Source organism: Mizuhopecten yessoensis, unplaced genomic scaffold (genome assembly GCF_002113885.1).
Source record: "Mizuhopecten yessoensis strain PY_sf001 unplaced genomic scaffold, ASM211388v2 scaffold11175, whole genome shotgun sequence".
NCBI lineage: Eukaryota > Metazoa > Mollusca > Bivalvia > Pectinida > Pectinidae > Mizuhopecten > Mizuhopecten yessoensis.
The window spans coordinates 869,637-889,465 of NW_018408917.1; the positions used below are offsets into that span (position 1 = coordinate 869,637).

The 19,829-nt window shown below is 38.6% G+C and overlaps 1 protein-coding gene across 1 annotated transcript in view; it reads left to right on the forward strand.

The window, feature by feature from the left end:
- The first annotated feature begins 13,011 nt into the window (after positions 1-13,011).
- LOC110440239 (bromodomain-containing protein 7-like) overlaps positions 13,012-19,829 on the forward strand; it is a 12,994-nt gene continuing 6,176 nt past the window's right edge. Inside the window, exons 1-8 of the mRNA XM_021483187.1 lie at positions 13,012-13,150; positions 13,657-13,856; positions 14,221-14,465; positions 16,214-16,358; positions 16,903-17,013; positions 17,645-17,799; positions 18,933-19,050; positions 19,664-19,736. Coding sequence (XP_021338862.1) covers positions 13,099-13,150; positions 13,657-13,856; positions 14,221-14,465; positions 16,214-16,358; positions 16,903-17,013; positions 17,645-17,799; positions 18,933-19,050; positions 19,664-19,736 — 1,099 coding nt within the window. The 5' untranslated portion in view covers positions 13,012-13,098. The remainder of the gene's footprint in view (positions 13,151-13,656; positions 13,857-14,220; positions 14,466-16,213; positions 16,359-16,902; positions 17,014-17,644; positions 17,800-18,932; positions 19,051-19,663; positions 19,737-19,829) is intronic.

Below are 19,829 nucleotides of genomic sequence, written 5' to 3' on the forward strand. Positions count from 1 at the left end.
GTAGGTCATGAAGCTATTCATAATGTGATTTGGATCGATACAGCCGACCTTTCCAACCTTATCGCGTACACAGGCTAACCTTGAACTCGGTTGTCCTTTGTTGACGAAAACAGCTAGCCTTACTGTCTTAAACACAATACTATTTGTTGTTGTTATTTTATGCAAATGTCAATAGGTGGGTCTGAAATAGTGTCATTTTAATGAAACGTGGCGGATTTTAATGCTGGGTAATATATGTGGGTGAATTGGTCGAGTGGTGAACACTCCGGCCTTCCTCACAGAAAGTGTTTTTCTTCTGCCAACACAACTCCAACAACCCAAGTGGAGTATACATTTGTCTGGGGTGGATGTTGCGGTATCTGTGCTGTAGCATTCAAGCGAGGTGGCACTATAAATGCTGCCGTTGGAAGCACAGTCCCACTTCAAATAGAATATCTCACACATTACATCTGATTCTCCAGCACACACACACAACAGGCATACACACATAAGTAGATTCCTCGGGTAACCGGTTTCCGCGCACTTAAGAAGCATCCGCGATTTCGTACTCATATCGGCAGAAAACTGTTGAAATTACGGATGACTGTCATAAACATGTATACAATCTACTAAAGGAAACAAAAGACTAGCAACATAAAACTGTATTTTAAAAAAACTCAGAACAAACAATTTTTAACAAATTTCTCCCGTCCGAAGTAGCCGTCATATGTTTCCTTGTGTCTATTTTGATTTAGTGTTCAAAGAAACTCGAAACACTAAAAAGAAATGCTCTACAGTGACCTGCAAGAACAAAAGCTTTGTTTGGAATAAAGAAAAAATCTTTGATCGTCAAATTAATTAATTGATTTTTCAAGATGTCAAATTGAACGATTTCATGTAAATTTAGAAATGTATTTATCATATTTATTTAGTTATGATATAGAATCTGTTATTATTATTTTTCTGCAATCTTATATCGGTTTTGGTTGATGGTAAGTTATTTCTCATTTCGTTCTGTTTGAAATTGGTGAAAATTGGAAGCTCATTGCATTACAAGGTTTACGTTTCATTGAAAACACTGTTTATCGATATAGGAATGTCTCCTTGGCTCTTCGGAAGTGGAAAAAAAAATCGGCGAGGAGATGTGGCCTCATTTGCATACGACATTTTCGTACGTTTGTCAGACTACAAAAAAGACTGGTTCATAAATGAAATATATCACCGTTTTTTCAGGTATGGGTTCATTTGAGCAAGATAAAAAGTGCAATTAGCAAAATTACATATTTATGCGTATTTTTTAATCAGTGATTAATTCTTATGTTTTCCGGACGAATTTCCGGTATTTTTTGTGTCAATTTACAGACGATGGCCAAACGTCTAAAACATCCTTGTGTTTTGTCCAGCAGGTCACGTAGTAACATAAAATGCCTGCGCGGAAATACATAACGCGCGGAAACTGATGACTAAACGATAGTTATAGCGCCCGTCTAATTAGAGCATAATATGAAAAGGCAAAGCCTTAAAAGAGCAAAGCTTTTGTTGATCTCTGATATTTACTTATTCCGAATACTGCTTTCAGGATGATATAAGATAAACTTTATTTAAAGTCGGCTAGTCGAGGAAGCTCTAATGATATTAAATACCGTCCGTTCTGGGAAGTATGGCAGCACGTCCGTTTTTGAAAACTATTATTATTATCTCGGATTGGTTATCTTGACAATTATTGTTGATTTCGAAAGAAACAAATTATTCATTGTTTCTTTTATGAGTGGTGGTGCATACATACATTATGTTAAGACTAAAATTAGACTTTCAAAAATGTTAATTATTTCGTTCATATTCTCAACAAATGGAAATCAAAAACTGATGAAAGGGCCTGTTTCCAGTAATGTTAATTCTCCATAGGAGCCTGCCCCCGTATAATTTCTTATCTAGCTCAACTACTGGTTTTTTTCTTTTCCGAAGAATAATTTTACACCTTTCCGACACCCAGATTTCATAATTTCAGTGAAAATGTATTTTTATAAAGTTGTCAATTTCAGCATCAAAGACATAAGTTCGTAAATAAAAGAAGGTTATCTCGAAATTGTAATTCGCAACATAGTATAAATTTCTTTTGATAAATATTTCCAAAACATCGTGTTTATTCATAAAACATAAAAAAAAAAATTCTCGGATGAAAATGCACTTGCAGAGACACAATTATGAAGAAAAATGCCATAAAATTGCAATTTTCTCCCGTTATATAGTTTTGGATGCAAATTTCCATCAGAAAATCGGATAGAGCTTTACTTGTTTCATATGTGTACCAAAAATCAGCTAATTCCATGTGGTGGAACGTTCTCATATCGCCGCCTGAATGTGGTTGTAAATTGAAAGAAAAGGGGAAATGAGTAACAACCTTGTCTGAAACCCTATTATATAGCTTATTATATACAAACTTTTATATTGAATATCAGAGCGGATATTTTCATGACAGTTTTATGATGTGTAACGACTAAATAAACAGTATCGATATAAAGATTTACACTGAGGACACCCTGATACATGAATACTGTTCTATCTCAAGTTGTCCTCTTCTGAATTTTCTGATCGTGTGGCCTTGTACATTTATCCGTATCTTCTTGTCTTTGTCTATACGTTTACGGAATCATTGACTCGACGCTAGCTATTCTTGTCTCACTTTCCTTGTTTTATTGTCCCATCTCCAAAGCGTTGTGGCTCTGTCAGGGTTGGGACCCTGACTTGTCTCACTTTCTTTGTGCCTGCCGACCACGCCACATCGAATAGATAGATTATCCATATGAAATACTTTATTTTGTTCTAAGTAATCAATCAATTCTGCGCTTCTTGGAGGTATTGAATGTGATTTATTATATTGTCTTGTTATTTTGTGTAATTAGTTGTTCGTTATTTATCACACATTTTCGCATAATTGTACCAAACTACTAAGTATTAGCTGTTTACAGCAATCATCGGTGGCTTGCTATTTTGTTACTTTATCGACGCTTCATAAACCAATCGTTATTGTTTCAAGATGGAGGGTAAATGTGTTGGAGAAGGGTGTCAAGTATACTTCAAGAAACGTAGTGGCAATAAGAACAGAAGTGCACGCAATGTAAATAGTCCACAATATAAATGGCTCCTAGATACGCTGGTGCAACAAGGATTGATGTCAGCAAAGGAACAAGCACTTATTTGCCAGAAGTGCTACATGAAGTATCTTCGGAACAAAAATCAGCCTGAACCTGAACCCGAGCAGAACCAGGAAATAGAGGAAGAAGACGACTCCCCGTCCCATATCCTGCCGTTGCTGACCCTTCATGATCTTTTGAATGGATCATCTTCACACAAAAAATGCTGTCTCTGTCTTGTTACCTTTGCAAGAAATGGAACAAAATCATCAGTCTTACCAAAACGTGCAAGACATCACCTGATCTATTCACACAAACTGTGGTGTCCCACCTCATCCCGCGTCTGCTCCATTCACCTTATTGGTAACGACTTAGATCCGTCTACAGAGGTTGTCCTTGATGGTAGAGGTTCCTTGGAATCTCAGTTACCATCAAAATCGTCCGAAATCATTAATGACCTCCTAGAGGTGTCGCACGTCCTTTCACAGAACCAGTCTGCGTTTACAATAAGCTTTTCTTCTCTTGATGACTCGGCATGCATGGCCTGGACAGGTTGGTCCAAAGATCAGTTCCTCGAAATCCACTCGCACTGTTCCCCATATCTTTCATCTGGTATATATACCAAGACTACACACGATGCTCTATTACTGTTCTGGGTAAAACTGAAAACCGACATTTCCTGGAGTCAGTGTTCTTCTCTTTTTGGAATTTCCAAGTCAAGTGTGTCCAAAACTTTCCACTCCATAGTACAGGCATTAGACACATCGATAGTCCCACAATTTCTAGGTCCGGATCACTTGACAAGAGAACAGTTGCTCGGGCACAATACTGTCTTTTCAGAAGCATTTTTTGGAGATAAAGCCACTGCCATATTAGATGGCACCTATATTTATATCCAGAAAAGCTCCGACCACAAGCTCCAGAGAATGTCCTACTGTGGCCAGAAGAAGAGAAACTATCTCAAATTCATGAGCATCGCCTTACCAGATGGCTACATTCTGGACACAGTAGGACCATTCACTGGCAGCGAAAATGATGCTACAATTACAAAAAAAGTCATGGACAAGCTAGTTACTTGGCTACAACCAGACGACAACGTTGTCGTTGACCGAGGTTTTAGAGATGTCCTACCAGTTCTCGAAGCCTCTGGCCTCAATGCTAGCATGCCGTCATACCTGAAACCCGGTCAAAGTCAACATTCTGACGTCCAAGCAAATCTTGACAGAACTATCACCAAATCGAGGTGGATTGTGGAATCCTATCATGGTCGTCTGAAACACTGGACGTTCTTCCGAACGCAATTGGTGTCTAACAGCTTTATCAATGTCATCGAGGCTTTGCTTCGAACCGTCACAGCCTGTCTGAATGGTATTAGAGGACCGATCTACCAGAGATCTCCAGAGAGAGATGCCAAAGATAGGCTAATGGCTGAACGTATGAAGGACCGTTTGACAACACCGAATGGTTTAGCTCAGAGAGTCAAGACAGATCCGGATCTATCTAGACGGGCAAGGTCCGAGTTTGTCAAGATGGATGCATCTTCCGTACTGTTTCCCCGTCTCGATCTTGATTACTTGAGAACCATTACGTGTGGAACGTATCAGATATCTCTGGCTCCTGGTTACATCGCCGAACATTTAAGTGATGACGGAGACTATGAGGTGTGGCTTTACCAGCACTCCCCAGACCTTCTCCGATGTCAAATACATTCTCGACACAAAAGCCAAACGAAATATAACGTTTGGATACGGTTCACCGTTTCACCCGATGTTGAGGCCCCAATAAAGGACTACTACTGCCAGTGCCCAGTTGGAGAGAGAACGATGGGAATGTGTGCGCACATCTCCAGTATCTTGTACTACCTTGGGTATTACAGGACGCTGGAAAACCCTCGACCATTACAACCACAGGTAAAGAAATTCCGACAAAACTTGAAATAGTTTTCCATGCGGCAACGGAGTGCATATGTCGAAAGTATGTTTGGGGCTCGATATGAAAGATCCCCGTTACCATGTGACTAACCAAACTTATAAATATAGGTATTATACAATCGCCCGTAGCTATGAACACTCCCGTAAATGCGAAAACCAACCAAAATCATAAGGAACACGTTTTGTTTGTTGTTCTGTCTATTTGTCAGCCAATGTCTTCAACCACGGGGACTTGTGAAGTAGCCATCTTGGATTTTTTTTATGAAAAAGTGTTTCTCTCACTTTTTTTCATATCTGTGTACATATTCTCAACATACCGAGCAAATACTCTCGTTTTTTTGTTAATTATCTAAAGAAAGTCGAAAATCGGCAATTCAACCATAGGCTAATTCAACCCAACATTTGAAAATGTTCCACCACTTACATTTTGATGATTTTTCCTCTCATCAATAGCATATTACGTACTGTTTAATAGGATAAAAATTGGTTTGCATCCAACGCCCATAAAAGGGTGTATTCTCTAAAAAACACAGTTTTTGTGTCTAAAATGTTATCATCGAAAATGGCATTTTTGAGATTGTTTCTTCCATAAAACAGCCAAATGGCGCGATGGAAACATGATTTTTTGTCACAATCATGCCATGAATGTATTCTTTACGGTGACCATCATTTGATTAGATTTTCATTAATATTTTACATAACATGCACATTTTATCAACACTTAGACAGCTTCTGAAAGGTACAACTTTGAGGAGCCATAAAAAACAAACCAAGTGACCTAAATCTTTATACTTTATAGATTTGTGGCCACAACGGCATGGGCATTGAAAACCGGCCCTTTTAGACGATGAAAAATAAATGGTTTAATGCGGCTCGTTTTGAAGATATCGCCCGGTAGAAATATCAACAGAACCTGCTTGATGACAAAAAAAAGGATCTTCAGAAAAAATCTGCATTTTGGGTGTTTTTTTGTGCCTGTGGTAAAAACTGAAATACAAAAGTCATGAAGCACCGACAAAGAGTTTTCCGGTTATTTTGCATCCATCCGGAAATAACCGATGAAGGCCGATGGCGTGTGACGTACTTGTTACGTCATAGCATAATAATCTCTGAATGAAGTCCAAGGCTGACAGACCGTCGTCCAAAGACACCTCCAACAAAGCAGAGCAATGCGCATATTGCGGAAAAAAGGGACACGGCAAATCTGCCCTTGCTCGCATACGTAAAACAGAGTGTACAGCATATGGACACATATGTGGACATTGCCATCGCGAACATCATTTCGAAATTGTATGTAGAAGCAAGGACAAACCCAAAGTGACAGACCCGTGATACACTTTCCGGAAGTGCTTTGTTCGACGCATTGTGCTCTGTTCATGATTCTCTACAACATTACCACTGTACCGTTAGTGATTCTGGCATCGAACGCTCAATCTGCAACGACCACCATGTCTATGACGAACTGACGAGTTCCTGGGTGAAACCATGCTCCAAGCCTCAACCATTAGTGAATATGACGGCTAAAGTTACCGCTGAGGACTTCGCCGCCCTAGGCTTCAAACTAACACGAGACACTAGCAGCGTCTCAATACAGGCTATAGCTGACACGGGATGTCAGAGTTGCATCGCTGGCTTGAAAGTAATCTGCCGCCTTGGTCTACGAGAATCAGAACTCATACCTGTAACGATGCAGATGCACACGGCTACATACGGTGGTATCAAAATTCTTGGGGCGACCATCCTTCGCTTGATTGGGAAAGACAAGGCAGGAAACACCAAGGAGACCAGACAGATGACATATGTCACAAGCTCAACAGGCAAGCTCTTCCTCAGTCGCGAAGCCTGCGCTGCTTTAGGTATTATCCACGATTCATTTCCAACCGTCGGAGCTTAAGTCCCTTCAGCTAGCATACATGAAGATGCTACTTTCTCCTTACCGGATCACCAAGACAAAGCATGCGATTGTCCTACACGGCAACTGCCACCACCGGATCCGACAAAACTGCCTTTCCCTGCTACAACGGAAAACGTTGGTCACTTAAAAGGTTACCTTCTTGACCACTAGAAGTCTAGCACATTCAGCACATGTGAACACCAGACTATACCACTCATGAATGGACCTCCCTTAAAGCTCATGGTGGACTCCAATCCACTGGCAGGGTGCAGTAAAGACTAGACTAGACCAGGATGTTCCTTTGGGGATTATTGAACCTGTTCCGATTGGTGAGCCTGTCACTTGGTGCCATAGAATGGTTATTTGTGCGAAAAAGAATGGTACACCTCGGCGCACTGTTGACTTCCAACCCTTAAATGCACATGTCACTCGCGAGACTCATTACACCCCTTCGCCATTCCACCAAGCCCGGTCTATTCCACATGGAAAGAAGAAGACATTATTTGATGCATGGAACGGTTATCACAGTGTTCCCATCTGCGAAGAGGACAGACACTTGACCACGTTCATTACTCCTTGGGGGAGGTACCGTTACAAAACTGCACCCCAAGGCTACATTGCATCGGACGACGGATATACCAGGCGCTATGACGAGCTTGTTTCGGACATCCCCAACAAAACCAAATATGTCGACGATGTTCTTTTATGGCCAGACACTGTTGAAGAAAGCTTTTTTCAGACAGTCCAGTGGCTTGACATATGCGGCCGTAACGGTATAACGCTGAACCCTGACACATTTGTATTTGCAGAGGACCCACTCGAATTCGCTGGGTTTGAAATAACCAACGATAGTGTACGGCCTTCACAGAAATACCTACGCGCCATCATGGATTTTCCGACACCCAGGAACATCACAGATGTGCGGTCATGGTTTGGACTAGTCAATCATGTGTCGTATGCCTTCAGTATGACTGAGAATATATTCCTTTCCGTCAGTTGCTCAAACCAGATCAACCGTTTCAGTGGACTGAGAATCTCAAGCAACTTTTTGAGGAATCCAAAATTGTCATTGCCAACAAGATTGAGCAGGGTGCACGGATTTTCGACCCAAGTAAATTGACGTGTATCGCGACGGAATGGTCAAAGACTGGCATTGGATTTTGGTTGCTACAGAAACACTGCGCTTGTGCTAATGAAAGCCTGCTATGCTGTCGTGATGGTTGGAAAGTTACACTCGTTGGTAGTCGGTTCACACATGCGGCAGAGACGCATTACGCGCCGGTTGAGGGCGAGGCCATGGCAGTAGCAGATGCCCTTGATAAAGCTCGACACTTCGTTCTTGGGTGCGACAACTTGATCATAGCTGTTGATCATAAGCCATTGTTGAAGTTATTTGGCGATAGATCACTGGAAACATTCCTAACAACAGACGTCATAACCTTAAGGAGAAAACACTACGATACCGTTTTCGAATGCTTCATGTGCCTGGCATACGTCATCGTGCTGCGGATTGTATCTCCCGACATCCTATTGGTGAGCCTGAGAAACTTGTGCGTTAGAACCACTACTACCAGCGATGACAACATGCAGGCGTTAATCGCTCTGATAGAGGCCGGTATACCAGGAACCCGTCACGAGCTGCCTAGGCCACTGCAAGAATATTTCCCAATCCGCGACGACCTAATAAAGACAAAATAGTCATTCCACCATCACTCTGGGAAGAAACCCTTGCCTCTCTGCATTCGGCACATCAAAGGGTGACATCTATGACTTCAAGAGCTGATGCGTCAATCTTCTGGCCTGGTATCACGCCTGCCATCGCCTCCCTTCGCGCAACTTGTAACCACTGCAACCGTATTGCTCCATCTAACCCGAATGCACCACCGACGCCTTTGATAACTCCTGACTATCCATTCCAATGCATGTGTGCAGATTTCTTCCACTACATAGGCTGTAATTACCTAGTGGTAGTTGATCGTTATTCCAACTGGCCGGTAGTGAAGAAAGCCTCTGATGGTTCCAATGGTTTAATAGACTCAGTCTCCGAAGGACATTTGTTACTTTTGGTATCCCTGATGAACTAGCATCACATGGTGGACCCGAGTTCACTTCTGCGGCCACACGTCGATTTCTCAGGAACTGTGGCGTTCACCATAGACTGTCATCTGTAGCTTTTCCCCATAGTAACTGCCGTGCTGAAGTGGGAGTCAAAACAGTGAAGCGTCTGATCACTGGCAACACCAGTCCCAATGGCGACTTAAACACCGACGCATTCCAACGCGTTATTCTCCAGTATCGAAACACACCTGACAGAGACACAAAACTATCCCCTGCTATGTGCGTGTTTGGTCGTCCTATACGAGACTTTATTCCTATGCACCCGGTCGGTTATGGCAAGCCAAGTTGTCATTTATGTATGGAGCAATGTTGATCCAGTACTTAACGAAATTACATAAGATATCTTCTTTAATTATATAAGATATCTTATATACTTTATGAGATATCTTATATACTTTATAAGATATCTTATATAATAAATGAGATATCTTATATATTTTATAATATATCTTATATACCTTCCTTTATAAGATATCTCATAAAAGATATAAGATATCTTATATATTATATAAGATATCTCATAAAAGATATAAGATATCTTATAAAGAAAATTAAATGAGATATCTTATATCTTTTAGAAGATATCTTATATAATATATAAGATATCTTATAAACAAAATTAAATGAGATATCTTATATAATTCGGTTATAAGATATCTTATAAAGAACGAGATTTGAATTTGAGATAATAAANTGGCAACACCAGTCCCAATGGCGACTTAAACACCGACGCATTCCAACGCGCTATTCTCCAGTATCGTAACACACCTGACAGAGACACAAAACTATCCCCTGCTATGTGCGTGTTCGGTCGTCCTATACGAGACTTTATTCCTATACCACCCGGTCGGTACATTCCACACAACACTTGGCTGGAGACTTTAGCAGCTCGCGAGGAGGCTTTACGGAATCGTCACATGCGAGAAAGTGAACGTTGGTCTGAACACACCAAACGCCTCTTACCTCTTGAAGTTGGAGATCATGTACGCATCCAAAATCAAGTTGGTCTTCACCCCCTTAAATGGGACAAGACTGGAATCATTACGGAAGTTCGCCAGTTTGATCAATATGTAGTTCGGGTTGACGGATCTGGCCGTGTTACCTTACGCAACAGGAAATTCCTCAGGAAGTATATCCCAGTTGTTACACCACCAGCGCGCTACACAATTGACAATTAAATTGGACTCTCCCATCGTACGACGTCTCCTGCTTCTAACGCCCCAGACACCATCGTCGGTGAAGAAAGCAACCCTCCCCGTAAGGATACGAGTCCTCCACCATCCACTCCGCTGACTACTAGAACCATACAACGTTCGCCTCGTTCATCATCTGAGGTTGATCACCCTTCACCACCATTTGGTATTCGAGACATCTTCAGTCGACGTCATCTAGCGTTTGATTCTCCTGCAACCCCAGTGAGCAAAATCGACCCAACGTTGTATGACAATGTGTCGGCCCAACGTTGTATGGCCGTTATAGAAAACAATGTGTCAGCCCAACGTTGTATGACAATGTGTCGGCCCACCGTTGTATGGACGTTATAGACATCAGTCTTTGTTCCTAGGACTAATACGAGTGACCCTATTACTCGCGTGTACCAAAGACTTGGGGGAGATTTCTTAATAATTTTCATTCAACGTTGTATGGACGTTATATAGAAAACAATGTGTCGGCCCAACGTTGTATGACAATGTGTCGGCCCAACGTTGTATGGCCGTTATAGAAAACAATGTGTCAGCCCAACGTTGTATGACAATGTGTCGGCCCAACGTTGTATGGACGTTATAGAAAACAATGTGTCAGCCCAACGTTGTATGGACGATACAGAAAACAATGTGTCGGCCCAACGTTGTATGGACGTTATAGAAAACAATACGTCGGCCCAACGTTGTATGGACGTTACAGAAAACAATGTGTCGGCCCAACGTTGTATGGACGTTATAGAAAACAATGTGTCGGCCCAATGCGGTATAGACGTTGTAGAAAACAATTTATCACATACCTATATATGTAATCTTACAATAGTAATACAACAATTTTCTGTTGATGTTTTCTGTCGGTTTGTATCATGTGTGATACAAGATGTTGTATCTAGCCGGAACTACTTTTTATGGGAATCCCCTTGTCATGGCGAACTGAGAAGTTCCCGGTATTTGCAAAAAATATCAAAGTTTATGAAAGTGTGTGGTCTTGCATATGTGTCGGTCCAACGTGATAACGACGTTATAGAAAACAATACGTCGGCCCAATGCGGTACCGACGTTGTAGACAACAATGTGTCGGCCCAACGTGGCACCAGCGTTGCATAAATCCCAGCTTAAACGAAATATATTATTGTAAAATATGCAACAATGTCGGTCAAACGCTGGCATACCCTTATTAAACCGGCGTTTCGATGTCGGCCCAATGTGGTTCCGACGTTGCATAAAGCACTATATCGGCCCAACGTAGTACCAGCGTTTTAAAGTCGCCAACTTTAAACAAAATATATTGATATATAAAATTGCTAGTTATGCAACTATGTTGGTCCATTAATGTATTAACGTTGTTAAACCGACCATGTAATTTATATTTTATTCAGACATCAAAAATCACATTTCTAGTGGTTTTACAAACAAATGCCCAATATTCCCCTATCATGAAATTTAACCCGGATAAGAAATTTCGGTATACATGTACATATAGTTTAGTTTGTTTGGGTTTTACGTCCTATCACGGAATTAGATTAGTTATCTAAGTCCGTGGTCCTATTAACAGTTATGGTAATTTGAGGACGTGCCAGGTTTTGGTGCCAGCAAGTTCAGTCAAATTCTGATAATTACATCACAAGATATTGCACGGAAAACTCTCAGCCAATCAGAACTGAGTAAAGAATTTGCTTAACACTGAATCTCAGCAAAATCCTACGTAAGTTTTATACCAGGCTAAGTTTATCAAAATTTGATGAACACCGACCTCCGTCAGTGATACGAAACCCGTATGGGTGGAGTCATGTAGGCCAACCAGCCAGAATTCGATCATACTACAATGAAAGAAAATATTGCCATCAAAACGTTTCTGTCTCATTGAAATGGCACAGACTTTGCCAAAAATCAAATCCCTCATAAGGTACATTTGTATCACGCAGACTACATTCAAACAATCGGGCTGCAGCAGGCCAGCGTCATTCAATATGCACATAGGGACTCGAGTAAGTAGTTCATTATTCAAGAAAGAAGTTAAATCAAAATCCAGTCATTCTACCGTAAGATATTGTGCGGAAAGCAACCACCTAATCAGAATGCAAATGCCCAGATATTGTCGATCTCCAAATAATATAATAATAATAATAATAATATACAGCATTTATATAGCGCCCTATATAATTTGTAAAATTACTCTCAGGCGCTTTACAACATATGGATAATAGGAATGGTTATAATTGTGAAAACAAACAGCAAAACAGAGACTTGCGTAAGCAGTACATCAGGCAAGTTTGATCAAAATCCAACCTTTCTTTCATGCGATGGTAAAACATGGACGGACATTCTGATTAATATAAGTTCAGACTATATCACGTCATTTCATTAAAACATTATATATAGCTTCTTGTTCGTGTCAGGTGAAACCCAGTGTGTAAAAATGATATACATTCTTTTAAGTTGTACAAAGCAATAAAACCATGTAAACTGCTATGCATATACATCTTTGGTGCATTAGCTATATCTTATCAGTATAACTATTTTTGTATTTTATGCAGTCACTGTATCTATAGTATCGATATTGAATTATTTTTTCCTTTTTTTATGATGTTTTTTTTTTTAATCACAATTGAAATATTAGTTACAAATAATCTTGTAAAAAACGTTTATCAACATAACATATTTTTTAAGAAAACACGATAAAAGTCACGGATTCATGTAAAATGTATCCGGCAAAAAAGTCCGTATTCCGTCCCGGACATTAGGTATATTAAGGCATCTGAGTTGTCTGAACGCTTGTACGCCGACAAAACATCATTCTGTCTTTGTCTACTTTATATTCCCAGGTAACACGCATCAGAATGGGGAAGAAGCATAAAAAGCATCACAAATCGGAGCGACGACAGCGTGAAGGTAATACTACAACTATTTCCGTTTTAAGAAATAACGCGCAGTTTCTAAGTTAACGTTAAATCGACATAAAAATCAGCTTCATCGCATTTTTGTCGTTCATCTGTTTACTGAAATGTTGAACACATCATCTGTACATAGATTGTGTAGGTATATACTGTACTGCTTCCTTACCTGGTTGGTGATTTTCTAAGGGTTTATTTTGTGTATATCTAATGATGATTTGTTTAACGTGTGCACGACTGAAATCAATACTTATATATTATATCTGACAGGGGAGATAACTTGTGATCTTACGAATACATGTTGTTCTGTTTGTCAATTATTGCTTTATTGTTAATTACTTAGTAGATGTGGTTGAAAGACATTTGCCAGTTTTTTTCTTCCTAAAGTATGAGGGGGAAAAATAAATATTGTTTTATTTTTTTTATAAATTATTGATGAATAAAACAGCTTTTCAGGTCTGGTTAATATTTTGCTTACTTGTTTTCTTTTACTTGCTGATTTAGTGGAACCAGAAGAAGTGGCTGAGCCACCCTCTTTGAAGATTGTGTTGAAGAAGTCGAAGATAGAAGTGCTTGAATCGGACAGTGATATGTACAACCAGAGTCCTGCCAGGGAGACCAGCAGCAGTGGTAAAAAACATAAACACAAGAAAAAGAAGAAGAAAAAATCCAGTGACAGAGATAAGAGTCGCCATAGAGATGAGGTAAAAATCAAAATCAAAGTTAAGAATATGTAACCCACTCAATATATCTGTCGTTTGTCATCAATGTTTCCATTGAAATGTCAGCAAATCTGAATTATTTAAAAAAAAAAAAATCCAAATCAGATGCTGACATTCATGGATTGGTCTAAGCTTTGTAATAATCCAATAAACTATTTATGGATAGTTTTTCCTGTAAACTGCCTGAATCCTAGAAACTTAAAATAATAATAATATAATATACCGCATTTGATATAGCTCTCTATCTAGCTAGAATAAGCCATTCTTATAGCGCTTTACAGTACATAGATATACAATTGTTGGAGGGAACGTCTTTGTAAATACAATGTACTGATACTTATTTTAGGGGAAATCAAGAAAACGCCATAGAGAAGAAACTGAGGAAGAGTTAGAAGTTTCACAGGAAGAGGAGGTGCCAGTTATAAAGCGACAAGTTTTGGAAGACGTTGAGCTAGGAGGAACAGCTGGAGAGGAGTCTGAAGCAGCAGAGGAGAAGTCTGACAGGGGAAGTGCTACCCCGACATCACAGGGCGCGGCGGATCATGGTGTACTGCGGATCTGTCTGAAGCATATACATAGCAACCTTCAGAGGTGTGTAAATATAACATTTGATATTGTCAATATTAAGAAAAAATAATCAAAACTGTCATCCCTTTTTTATACGACCGTCAAATTTGACGGTAGTATTATGGTATGGGGTTGTCCGGCCGGCGTAAACTTTGTTTGTCCGACAATCTCCTCCTACATTTTTCGACTGATCTATTTGAAACTTGGTATACATTATAATCATGATATGAAGTTGTGTCTCCCTTAAAAGAATTTTGATTCGACAATTTTTGCAAAAGTTATTGCCCTTTGTTTATTTCAGTATTTGAATTTTGTCCGGTGATCTCCTCCTACATTTTTCGACCAATCCCTTTGAAACTTGGTATACATTATAATCATGATATGAAGTTGTGTCTCCCTTAAAAGAATTTTGATTTGACAATTTTTCCAAAAGTAATTGTCCTTTGTTCATTTCAGTATTTGAATTTTGTCCGGAGATCTTCTCCTACATTTTTCGACCGATCTGTTTGAAACTTGGTATACATTATAATCATGATATGAAGTTGTGTCTCCCTTAACAGAATTTTGATTCGACAATTTTTCCAAAAGTAATTGTCCTTTGTTCATTTCAGTATTTGAATTTTGTCCGGAGATCTTCTCCTACATTTTTCGACCGATCTGTTTGAAACTTGGTATACATTATAATCATGATATGAAGTTGTGTCTCCCTTAACAGAATTTTGATTCGAAATTTTTTTCAAAAGTTATTGCCCTTTGTTCATTTCAGTATTTGATTTTTGTTCAGAGATCTCCTCCTACATTTTTCGACCGATCTCTTTGAAATTGGTATACATTATATCATGATATGAAGTTGTGTTTCCCTTAAAAGAATTTTGATTCGACAATTTTTTCAAAAGTAATTGCCCTTTGTTCATTTCAGTATTTGATTTTTGTCTGGCAATCTCCTCCTACATTTTTCAACGGATCTCTTTGAAACTTGGTATACTTTATAATCATGATATGAAGTTGTGTCTCCCTTAAAAGAATTTCTATAGCATATCAGCTAACCGCTCTTAGAATGATGCAGATCTAATTTCAATGTAAGAAAGTATATAACACTATATGGCATTCGAGGGGTGTATTTTGTTCCGCCCCGTGATACTCTTGTGTCCTTTTGTTTTCTTAAGCTTTGTTCAATTAAGCTAGCCATGATTTAAGTTTTAAAAAATGGGGATCTAAGGTAATAACAAAGATAAATATCTTCTGTTTTTGACCTATTATGATTTATTATCTTAATGAATGCAAAACAAAAAGAGAAAAAAATCTGACATTTTTTTTGTGTCAAACTTGACTTTAGTAACATAATACTAATCTTGGCCAACATTGTACTGAATGTACATCATTGAAACTCAGAATTCTGTTGAATTAGGCTTCATGTAGATATAAGCTTTTTGATATGTATATCAAATTAAATGTCCTTAAAAGTGTTAGCTGAAAGTTTTTGTAAATACTATGGGAGGTTGATAAATTTTAGTCCAAGGTCATGTTTATTTTCTCAATTTATTAACTTCAATGAAAATATCACAAGTTTACCTGGTACACTGTTTTCAAATATTATTTTAATTTGACATTTAGCTGATTAAGCTTTATTCAAATTAGTTGTAGAGTGTCATGGTGAAATTTGGAGCCAACAGAACAAGTAAAGGTTTAGGTTATTTTACCTGTCCTGGCACAATATGACTACCGGTATTGAATATTTATAAGCTGAAAAATATATATGATTACTTTTGTAGGAAAGATGCCAATGGTTTTTTCGCCAACCCTGTCAATGACATGATTGCCCCAGGGTACTCACTCATCATTCTTAATCCCATGGATTTCAGTACAATGTTGGCCAAGATCAATACATTTAAATATAGGAACGTTATGGAGTACAAGGTGGGTATGATGTAATCGTGACTAAAAAAAGATGATTCTAATGAACAAAAAATTAAAAAAAGGGCAGTCAAATATCTTTGTAATTGTACATGTTAATTGACATGAATTAAATATGGTTTAAACTAACTAAAAAAAGGACAAACAATTTTATATAAAGATAATTTTACAAATAAAATTAGACTTTAAAACTTGTTTTGAAATCTTCTTGGGGGGGGGGGGGGGGGGGGGGGGGATTGCAGAAATCTGTGAAGGGTCATCTCAACAAATTAAAATAAGGAAAGTAGGATGACAATTAATCCTGCATCTTTATTTGGTTTTGATTTGAAATTAATGTTTTTTTAATGCTTTTGCCTTCGGTAGATAATTTCAAAATGTATTGCGTTTAATTGTAAATAGCTGTTATTAATCATAATTTGCAAGGCAATCGATTTTGTTAATATTCTTTTCCAACCATAGTTAAAGATGACTATTGTTGTGTTGAGTTGATATCATTATAGATATTTTCGTTCATAAATCATTTAATAATTTTCAATCCCTTTTGCAGAAAGATTTTGTGCTCATGTGTAATAATGCCATGACATATAATAGACCAGAGACAATTTACTACAAGGAAGCAAAGAAACTTCTTCACATCGGAATCAAAATGATGTGTAAGGTAGGTCATTTCTAGTCTCTTCTCTACATTTGATTTTGTCTCCAGTACTTGCTTCGACCTAACAAGTGTCTTATCTCTTAAAAGCATTACTTATCTTTTTATCTGGTTCAAACATCCCATTCCTTCACCATGATTTACCAAGTACTATTTGTATATGCCTGTCAAATTTGACGGAAGTATTATGGTATGGGGTTGTCAGTCCGGCGTAAACTTTTGTTTGTCCGGTAATCTCCTCCTACATATTTCGACCGATCTCTTTGAAACTTTGGTATACATTATAATCATGATATGAAGTTATGTCTCCCTTACAAGAATTTCGATTCGACGATTTTTGCAAAAGTTATTGCCCTTTGTTCATTTCAGTATTTGATATATTTTTTGTCCAGAGATTTTCTTCTACATTTTTTATAGCATGTCAGCTAACCACTCTTAGAATGATGCAGATCTTATTTAAATGTAAGAAAGTATATAACACTATATACTAATATAGCATTCGAAGGGCATATATTGTTCCGCCCCGTGGTACTCTTGTTGACATTTATTTCTGGCTTTTTGTCTCCCCATGTTTTTAATTTGGATGACTCAAAAAATATGTGGTTCTCAAACTTTCCCCAAAATACTTTTTTCACAGGAAAAGTTGTTGTTTATGAAGAGGACCGTTCCTTTCCTGGCTAGTTTACGTAATGAAGAACTAGGAATTGATGAGCCAGACGAGACGAGGGAGGTAATAGAGGCTATTCAGGAAGAGGAACGGCAGGAGAAGAAGAGGCTGAAGGCCCGTGAAGGGTAGGTGTCTGGGTGTAAAATTCCATCAGTCCCTACACCCAGTACTATAATAAACTTCTATTTCAGTGGCTAGTGAAAAGATTTATCACCGGTATTAACTATGAAATTATAAGTATGCTTGAAGAATTTTTCAACGTCTGTCTGTGGGCTAGTACTTCAAAGTCTGTCTGTGGGCTAGTGCTTCAATGTCTGTCTGTGGGCTAGTACTTCAATGTCTGTCTGTGGGCTAGTACTTCAATGTCTGTCTGTGGGCTAGAACTTTAATGTCTGTCTGTGGGCTAGTACTTCAATGTCTGTCTGTGAGCTAGTACTTCAATGTCTGTCTGTGGGCTAGTACTTCAATGTCTGTCTGTGGGCTAGTACTTCAATGTCTGTCTGTGGGCTAGTACTTCAATGTCTGTCTGTGGGCTAGTACTTCAATGTCTGTCTGTGGGCTAGTACTTCAATGTCTGTCTGTGGGCTAGTACTTCAATGTCTGTCTGTGGGCTAGTACTTCAATGTCTGTCTGTGGGCTAGTACTTCAATGTCTGTCTGTGGGCTAGTACTTCAATGTCTGTCTGTGGGCTAGTACTTCAATGTCTGTCTGTGGGCTAGTACTTCAATGTCTGTCTGTGGGCTAGTACTTCAATGTCTGTCTGTGGGCTAGTACTTCAATGTCTGTCTGTGGGCTAGTACTTCAATGTCTGTCTGTGGGCTAGTACTTCAATGTCTGTCTGTGGGCTAGTACTTCAATGTCTGTCTGTGGGCTAGTACTTCAAATACGAAATGTTAGGCTCCTGTTTGTTATACCTGTTAATGAATTGTTGAATAATTATATACAAGTTGGTAAAAAAGGTTATTGGTAAAAAACTCAGATTTTTTTTAAATGCTTGTGAAACATCACTCTGATGCATTGGCCGTCTTTCTTAAAATGTTGATTAGTTGTGCTATTCTTAATTTCTATTTTACAGTTGCACCTTCTGCCATAAAATTTAAGGTTATAGCCCTTTGGTTATAATTTTTTGACACCGAGTTCGCTAACTTTTAATTATCACCTTCACACTCACTGTTAAGATATCATTCTAATGGTTGTTACAAGAATGCCAATGGCAGATCCAGAAATTAGTTGAAACTACTTATGTGTTTTGTTTTAGAATTGGGAGATACGAGGCTCTACCTGATAACATGACACCGGAGGAAATCCTTGCGCAGGCCAAGGCGGCTGCTAAAGATGCAGCAGACATGTTAACATTACGTAAACCTGACAGTAAAGTAAGCGTTGGTGACGGACAGCACTCTTTACAGTTTTCTCTACAGTATAAAAGAAACTCTTAACTAAACAGAAAGGAAAACATAAATAAATTAAGAAATTATCATTATTACATCTTGTATTTGTAAAGTGATGCATACGGCCAAAAAAAACCCCTTGTGTTTCTGCTATCATCCTCAGACTATTACTATGCTTATATAGAGCAGGAGACTTTAACAGTGCATATCCAATTATCACTAAATGCCAATACAAAGTTTAGGGAAGGCACAAAAATCAAGGGTATGTAGAGTAAGTGGAAACACAAGATTCTTTTTATTCAGCCTTAGTTAATATTGATGTTAAGTAGTTAAAGTTACCTGGTAAGAATGATTGTTTGATGAAAACAAAATTGGATTTATCATTTTGTGATTAGCTCACAGCAGTATGATCCTAAAAATTGCTTGAAAAAGGTAAATAGGATATTTATTTCCTCATTGTCATTATTACTACAAGTTAATTATATAAGCATTCAATGATTTTTTTCCAATTAAGCATGATGAAAGATATGAAAATTATATTTTATTTGGCTGGTGAAAGAACATGATAGTTGTGACCTGTTGTTTTTCTGTTCAACAGTTTGGATTCTTACGACAGAGAGATGATGGCAGTACCTCGCTAAATATAATGAATCCTGAAAATGATGGAACAGGTATGGCCATTCAAAGATTAGTTGAAAGGGTATAAAATACAGGTATTTTACAATGAGGAAGACATAACGGGGGGGGGGGGGGGGGGGGGGGGG